The sequence below is a fragment of the Lotus japonicus genome, chromosome 4 (assembly GCF_012489685.1).
Source record: "Lotus japonicus ecotype B-129 chromosome 4, LjGifu_v1.2".
In the NCBI taxonomy this organism is placed as follows: Eukaryota; Viridiplantae; Streptophyta; class Magnoliopsida; order Fabales; family Fabaceae; genus Lotus; species Lotus japonicus.
Window position 1 is genome coordinate 45,638,388 of NC_080044.1, and position 9,120 is coordinate 45,647,507.

The window sequence follows — 9,120 nt, forward strand, 5'->3', positions numbered from 1 at the left end:
CCTTAATTGGGAGGGTCGATTTTTCTTCGATCAAACTTGGTTCCTAGGTTAACATAAGCCGTAACTAAGACGGTTCTAAGCTCGGAAAAATTTTCGGATCGAAAACTGATATAGGGGTAGTTTGGTCATTATTTTTAGCTCAAAATTTCAAAATTGGATTTTTGAAAAACAGATTGGATGGAGACGTCCACAACGACGTTTATGACGACAAATCCTACTAGCACTAAGCCAAGTCGATAGATTAGAGCTTAAAGGTTGCGACTTTACCGAAAAATGGGTATTTAAGGTAGAAATTGATCCCGGCGGCATTTCGTCGACATTTGACAAAATCTAATCCGCAGAACACGCTCAGGAGCATGCAGGGAAGAAGTTTAGACACTGAAATCAAGCTATTTGGACAATTTTACAAAAAGCTCCAAACTTTGAGCTCAGAAAAACATAGAAAAAGTCGACAGATCTGACGATCAGAAGCGAGATATAGTTTACCTACCTCAAGGTCTTCGATTAGCAACGATCGGTGAAGAAAACGGGCAAAGATTCGCGAAAATCCGGATCCTCTCTTTCTCTCTAGCTGCTCACGGTTTTGGGGGAGGGAAAATGGGTATTTTTTTTGCAAAAATCTAATTTTCAAGCTATTTATAGGTTTTGGAAAAAGCGGAAAAATGATTTTTTTGCGATTCCGATTTTTCCTGCGCGTTCCTCTGCGCATTCTAAGATAGGTTCTGGCGACAGAATTCCAGAACTCAAAACAGGATTCTTGGAATTAAACCAAAAGATCCAAAATCGGCATAAGTCGGTGTAAGTCGGTTTATCCCGAAAAACTACTTTTTGCAGTGATCGTCGGATGAGAAAACTTCCTTCTGAAGAAAGATTGGGAATGACGAGAGAAATAGGAGAACGCGGGTGGAATCTTCATTTGCAGCTCCGAATAGAAAAAATCTTCATCGTCTGTCGATCTTAGGTTTCTCGAACTATCAGGGATTCCGTTTCGGCAAACTTCCGAGAATTGGAATTTGACGTTCGTACTTTCCAGGATTTCGCATCGAAATAATTGTTTAAGGACGGAAAAGAGAAGTTCTAACATTTCTCTGAGGATTTTTGGAATTAGTTTCCATCGTGTCCTAAAGCGTAAATTAACTATTCACTAATACCTTTGACCTAGGATTAAGCGTATGTTAGTCGTGCTATAACTCTTTCGGTTTTTCGATAAATTCTTGGACTTTTCCTGAACCTTTTTCCTTCCCAAATTTATCTTAATCAAATAACTCTTTTATTTTATTCACTTATCCAAAGCGTTAAAACTTGGGCCTTACACATATCACTTAGCCATGGGTTAAACAAACCGAGCAAGCAAGCATTGAAATAATTTATTTTACACGGTCCTAGCTCACACATGTTGTAGGTTACGATGCGGGCAATCTGGGCACTTGAGCATATATAACCATCTCTAATCATAACTAACAATGATATACTTTAATTTTCTTTTCATTGATAGTACAGTAATATATTTTATGAATTAGTTTACATCACTAATATTTTTTTGTCTTTGACAAATATCGTTATCTATTTAAAAAAAGTTGTATGTCTCTTTCAATAAAATGTTTTTTCCGGTATGTATCCATGTAAAATCAATTAAAGAAGCAAGAAAACAAAAGAATTGAATCAATTGATTGAAGAAGAAATTAAAAGAGATGGTAATGAATACAATTAGGTATGGCGCTATATAGTCAACATAATCTTCTCGTTTTCATACATGTATTGTTGGTAATTGGTCAATTTAGTATATATATTATACTATACCAGGACTCGAGTCAATTACTTAAATTTTAGTTCATCTAAATTCTAAAGATTGCCATTTGTAACGGGTCAGTTTAAGTTAACAAAAATTAAAAACATGAATATAGTTTTTTTTTCTTCATCGGAAAACAAAAACATGAATATAGTTCTAATATTAATATTAATATTAATAACACTTTCACAAAAAAATAATAAAATCAATAAAAAAATATAACATTGATTATAACTATGATATATGACACTAATTATTCATTTTAAAAATATTTCAAGCATGACTTTTAATTGACAAAAAGGAAATAAAGAAGTTTTAAAATTATAATCATATAATTTTCAAAAAAAATATAATCATGTAATAAATAATATATGGTACCGTACGACTATAATTATTAAATACCCGTACGACCATACCCAAAAAATATTTTTACGTGTGAACTTTTGTGAGAATTCAGTACTCTAATACCAGGAATAACTTTTTCAGCATTGACTTGTTTTCCTTAATATGATGTGCCATTGATCCAAAATCATAAAAGATTGATGCGGGGTAAATTTTTTTACTTTGAATAAACTGAGTTGTTGAGGCTCCATCAAGTTGATATTAGTATATTTTATGGCTGACTTATTATATAGTTAAAATTTCATACTAGTAGTTTTTGACATTGATCAATACGTGTATAGTATGTGTGTGTATGTGAATCATTGAAACTCATTTTAAGTCAAACTAATACGTTTTTCCCTGAACTACGGGAATCGATTTGATTAAAATAGAGTATAATATAGGCTTAATACATCTGAAAACCCCTGAATTTGTAAAGGGAATCAGTTCCAGGTCTTGGAAAATTTAAGCATCAAATTGGGTCCCTATGAATTTTTTTTTAATTCAATTAAGGACAAAGTGTGTCTGATGTTGAAGTGGCTTCAATTTTAGCCTACTCGGCTTTTTCACGTGACATTTTTTATTTTTTTTAATTGAAAAAATTCTAAAACTTAATTTTTTGAATCCAACTCAAATATTAAAGCATAAATAAAAAATAAAAACTTAATAAAATCTCTAATGTAAATAAAACCTAAATCTAAAAATAAATAAGATTTAATCTAAGCCTAAAAAATTAAAATCCTTGATTCCTCACATTCCAGAAATCCAAATCTCAGTTCAAGCAAATGGCAGAGGCTAACCCGTTGAGATTCCTCCACTTCCCATCTCCAATTGCCCCCCCCCCCCCACACACACACCAAGACTCCAAATTTCACTACCCAAAGGCCAAAACCCCAATCAAATTGAAACCCTCATCCCAAATCTCAAATCATCCTTCTCTTCCCTTCTGGCGCAGGAAATCGAGAAAGCGGCGCTGTTCGATTTCAACCTGACGTTGGCAATCATAATGGTGGAGTTTCTTCTGTTGATGGTTTCTCTTGACAAGAGTTACTTCACCCCGCTTGGGAAGTTTATGGACGACAAGGACGCAACGATTAGGGAGAAGCTGATCAGCGTGAAGGACACGTCGTCGGAGGCGAAGCAGCTGGAGGAGCAGGCGAGAAACCCTTCATCTTCATCTTTTAGATCTGGGGGTGGGGGTTATTTGCGGTTGTGGGTTGCGGTGGGGATGGGGTGAGGTTGGTGTGGTTTGCTGGTGTGAATTCGGTGGGGGTGGTTCCGGGTTGCACAAAAAGGAAGGATTTTGAGAAGTGGGTGTAGTAAAATTCTGGATTTTGAGATTGTTTGGGTTAATGGGTCATTGAAGATCTTGCCTTTTTGTTGATTTGGTACGGAGGTGAGGAAAGTGTAGGGGAGTCATCAATGCTTCTCTGCACCATTCCTTCACTCCTTTTTTTCCTTTTTAAAAATTGGATTTTGCTATGTTTCCTGTTGCTGATTCAAACGGCTTTCATTTGGGGTTGAGGAAGAAGATAACAGTTGCTGGGGTTGAGGATGAAGATTTGGGAATTGTTAATGAAACCCTAACTCTGTGCTGTTTGAGGTCGGAGGGGTTGTTAAATCCTGGTTGGGTTTGATGTTTTTTGTTATTATTAGATTAGGTTATTATTTAGGTAATTATTTAGTTAAGGGATTTTATTTAAATTAGGGATTTATTAAGTTTTTTAATTTTTTTTCTACTTAAATAAATGAGTTGGAATTAAAAAAACAAAGTTTTAAAATTTTATAATTAAAAATAATTATAAAAGCCACGTGTAATTGACGATTAGGACAAAATTGAGGTCTGACAGCATTTGACCTTAATTGAATTAAAAAAAATTTCTTAGGGACCCAATTTGATGCGAAATTTTTTCAGGTCCTGGAACTGATTCCCTTTATAAATTCAGGGGTCTTCTGATGTATTAAGCCTATAATATATTTGCACCAATTTGGGATTCCGTACGTTTAATTTGCTCAAAAAAATACTCGTTTATCTCTTGATTTAACCACAACAACAAATATTCTTTACTGAATCAATCTTATTCACTCAGGTGTGGAGTGATCCTTAACTTATATTTTCAAGAACTTTTGCATAATGTTAATGAGTTTAATGGATATGCACTGTCAGTGTAAAACAGTTTTACACTGACAACCAATCACAACATGCCATATAAGTGAAATAATATCTTTCATCTTAAATTTTAATTAAAATAAAAATATATTTGCTGATGTGGCGGAATTCAATTGGGCGACTGTGTAAACAAAGTTTATACTGACAGTGTATACCCATTAAATTTAATGTTTATTTGATCATTTCAAGAGCTGAAGTTTGAGACGAGAATATTTGTTTCAGAAAATTTGAACACTGAATTATGATAAATATTAAATAGAGGAGGTCAAGTCAATTTGCGCCAAAGCTAGGCAATTACTGAAAATTAAAAGAATTCTTCGTTTTAGACATTTTACGTCAATCTTTGCAAAGTCTATGTATTTTTTTAAAACTTGATCAGACCCAAGTGTACGTGACAGGGTTACTGACGTAATATTACGTATTTGTGTTCTGAGCTAAGTTGTTGTGAAACTAATTAATCTAAAACTACTTTTCAAAAAAAAAAAAATCAATTAATCTAAAACTAGCGAGGAGCCATATTCAAAAGTTTTAACGAACTCATTATAATAAATTATAATCTTTTCTCTAAGGAGATAATCATAATTTTCGAACTCTAGGCATTTACATTTTTTGGAGCTAGTGGATTAGCTCTCCCATTGAGTATTCTTTCGCTTGCTTTGCGTTTGGATAATTTTTCCACTGTTACAGATTTTCTATTGCAGTTTTTGGTGGATCCTGATAGTGATGTCGTGGCGAGCTAGCAAATGGCATCCTATGCGTTATGGGGGGCTCGTAACAAGCTCATCTTCCGGGAGGTTCCCTTCCATTGTGAGGCTGCAATCCAGCGGGCAGCTTCGATGTCGCAGGTGGATGCTTCGATGGAGGTTCATGATCCTCATGGTCTGGTGCGTGACGCGATTTGGAGGAGACCACCGCGAGGAGTCTTCAAGATTAATTTTGATGGATCTTGGAAAGCAGATGCAGTTTCTGGCATGGGGATGGTGGTCAGGAACCATGACGGTTTGGTCCTTGCTGCTGCGGCGGAGGTTGTGGAGCGGCCCTCTATAGTGGTGGACGCTGAGGCCTTAGCTTTCCGGTGGGCGATTGGATTGGCTATTAACCTTGTGTTCAGACGGGTTTGCTTTGAGACAAATTGTCTCACTCTCTTTCAGGTGTGGAAGAAGTCTCCGGACGGGAGGAACTATTTAGCTACTATTTTTAGTGATTGCTTTCAGTTGTGTCGTTCTTTAGATTTTGTGTTTGTTGTTTTTGTTCGCCGTTCAGGCAATGTTGTCTTAGACTTTTTGGCCAGGAATGCCGCCTCATACGCCGGTTTGGTGTGAATTGAGGAGGTACCGCCTGAAGTCGATGTTTTTGTAACCGCGGACCTTTTGACTTCTATGCCCCCTATTTAATTGATAGCAGGTTCTTTTCAAAAAAAAAAAACACATGATTGAACCAGAAGTCTTGCTTATTTGAAAATTAATTAAATTAAACATGGATTACGGATTACTTGAACCTATATATGTAAAATTAATCACTATGATTTAACTGTAAGAAAAGTGATCTGAGTCGAGCTAGTTCACTTTTATGATGAGCCTATCAATTATAATCCGACTCAATCCATCACGAATTAGTGATTTAAGTGAACTGAATTATTTTTATTTAATTTTTTTTTGTCAAAGTTCATAAAAATTGAAAAACTAATGAACTAGAAATTATAAAAGGGAATTGTTATTCAGACCCCCCACATCTATTCAGACCCAAGGAAATACTAGAATCTCGAAAATACCCCCTTCGAACGCACTCTAGGAGAGCGTGTTGTCGCACTTTTTGAAGGGCGATGAAGACGCACTGTGGACATGCGTTGTTGACGCTCGTAGAAGGTGCGATAAGTTAGTACCATCAAGTATTATTGCACTTTCTCATTGCGGTTGTCACACATGTTAATAGTGCGTTTGTAACGCCCCGACTTTCGGGGGTCACCATAGAAACCTGCTAAAATAAATATGCAATGTTTTCCAAAAGGATTATAAAGCGAGTATTAGTTTTTTCTTCTCAAAGTATTTCCAAAACACGTCATGCCTACTCCCAACTGTAATCAAATTACATCTAGTATTGAACAAGGCAAGTACCCGAAGGTAAAAACGAAAGCACACAACCTACCGAACCTAACAAGTAGAAATAGATTCAACAAAGAATCTATTATGCAATGTCACCATAAATCCGACATACTCCCTACGATCTCCACATCAGAGAAATGCAGGAAAGCAACATATCAGAACCTACCTGAAAACCTCAAATATAGCTTCCTAAAAACATTATGCAAGCTTTAACCAATAATGGTAAGCTTTCTATCCCAAGGATCTAGCCCTACATCCGACTCTATTCTTCGAGTCTTCCACAATTCTTCAAGTCTTCATCTCCAACTCGGACAAAGGTTAAACTCCATCGAAGATTCTTCATCGGCTAATAGCGTTAAGCGCCAAAACAACAAGTAGCAAGCAGAAATGGTTAACTCCATGCAATTACCACATACAAAAGAGAAAAGCATGTTATTCAAGTTTAAGTGCATAACATGGCACATAAGCTAGCAACTTAATTCCATATAGATGACGACATATATCCAACAACATAAAATCAAATCATATATCCACAACATAGACTTAATCAGATATCAACAACATAATAACATAGATTTAAATTAGATAACAATAAACTCAACAATATAACATCAAATCAAATATCAACAACCTCAACAATATAACATTAAATTAGATATCAACAACCTCAACAATATAACATCAAATCAGATATCAACAACCTCAACAACATAGAATCAAATCAGATGACAATAACCTCAACAATATAGAATCAAATCAGATATCAATAATGAGATGCAAATAAGTAACACAAGAAAGGGGGGGGGGGGTTTGAATTGTGTACTTGAAATTTACGTTTTAAAACTTTGTTTTATGAAAAGAATATAAGTTCTTTTAAGAAAACGTTAAGTATGATTTTTCGTAAACTGTTTAGTGCAGCGGAAATAAGTAAGTAAAGTAGAACGATTAGCACACAGAAATTTATACTGGTTCACCCTAAACGATTAGGCTACGTCCAGTACTTGGCCACCACCAAGATTTTCACTAGCAAGTATCAAGGACTTCTCCAATACAAGTATTCAACATGACTTCTTCCACAAGTATTATCACGGACTTCTCCAAGTATTCTAAAGGACTCCTCCTACAAGTATTAATTAGGACTTCTCCAATAATATTACAAAGATTAAATCACTCTACATAATTTCTCTTCGTTCAAGAGTAGTGATAGAGAATTTATGATACTGGAACTCTAAGTGTTTGGGTTCAGATCTGACTTTGAATCACTTAAGAGCTCTGAGACTAAGTGAGAAGAGAATAAAAATATTTGACTCTTTTAAGGTACAAAGTTCTCTCTTTCACTTTGCAGAAGTAAAGGCTTGTGTTTGACTCTTAGAAAACTTTCTGCTTGAGCTTTGAATGCTTTTGAAAAGATTGGGATAAATGCTTGAGTTCTTGTTCTTTCAGAATTAATTCTCTCTAGTCTTCAATCTTAAAGAGTGCCTTATATACTCGCTTGCTAGTGTTGTAGCTGTTGAGAGACAAAATCTAACCGTTGCTCTAGCCGTTGTGAAATGATATCAAACCGTTAATTCAAATGGCTTTGGTTGGTAGCTCCATTTAATGCGAGCTCAGAAGTAAGTCTATCCTTTAGCCGTAAAGATGATGTTTATCAGCTAGTAGGTGGTGATAGACTTGGGGTACTTTTCAGACATGAGACAATTGAGAAATATGATGTTGACAGCTTGTACTTTTTCCTTGTTGGTCAGCGTGCCTTTAGCTGAAGTAAACTAGTCTTCACGTGATCTGAATTGAATATAAGTCAATTGGTTGCCTTTTGATTTGAATGTTGGGCAACTGGTTACAATTGAACTTTAACTTTGGCGCTCAAAATTTGTCTTCAATGAATCTGATTGATGATGTGGCATTGGACAGTCAGAGACTTGAATCTTGAGTGAGAGTCAGTTTGCTTCCCAAACTGTTTTGTAACTTCTGAAGCTTTACTTTTTGAGATGATAAAACGTTGAAGCATATAACATTACTTGAGTTTCTCCTGAAACTCAAATGCTCTAGTGAGTTCAATTTTCAATGAGACTTTTATAAAATTGTTATAATCAAAATAAGATTTTAAAAACGTTATGATGCGTTTGAACTTAACAATCTCCCCCTTTTTGATAATGACAATTTTTAGAGAAAAGAATGGAGGATAGTTTAATATTGTTGACTAAAGATATAAACTTCCCCTGAGAACTCCCCCTGATTTCATCAACGTTTTCAAAAAGATAAATTTTGAGACAGATGTTCCAGTAGGCATTCATTTCTTTGCTCCCCCTGAGTGAGATAACTTTCATTAAACGATAAGGGTTGAAATGATTAAGGGATTGTTGATTTCCTTATAAAAGCCTTTATACTTTTCTATACGCGTTCTCCCCCTTCTTCATTTCTTGGATCTTTATCTTCATCATCATCAGCATCAGTGAGGATAATGGACTGTTCAGCAGCAAGATCCTTGTTCAGTGGGACTGAACATTCTTCTTCTTCTTGAAGCGGAGCCTTCCCCTTAACAACATGAAGCTTCTCTGGATGCAGAATGATTTCTGGAATGTTGGTTGGCAGGAGCACAAATATCCAATTTCCCAAAAGAACAATCAGAGCAGAGATTCGGTTCAGCATTGAAAAAGGCATGGTGCCAATATAGCCCT

General features: G+C 35.5%; 1 protein-coding gene across 1 annotated transcript; it reads left to right on the plus strand.

Moving 5' to 3' along the window:
* Positions 1-5,083: 5,083 nt before the first annotated feature.
* LOC130712805 (uncharacterized) lies at positions 5,084-5,662 on the plus strand. The gene has a single exon (XM_057562619.1). The coding sequence runs from the start codon at positions 5,084-5,086 to the stop codon at positions 5,660-5,662; it is 579 nt and encodes a 192-aa protein (XP_057418602.1).
* The last annotated feature ends 3,458 nt before the right edge of the window (positions 5,663-9,120 follow it).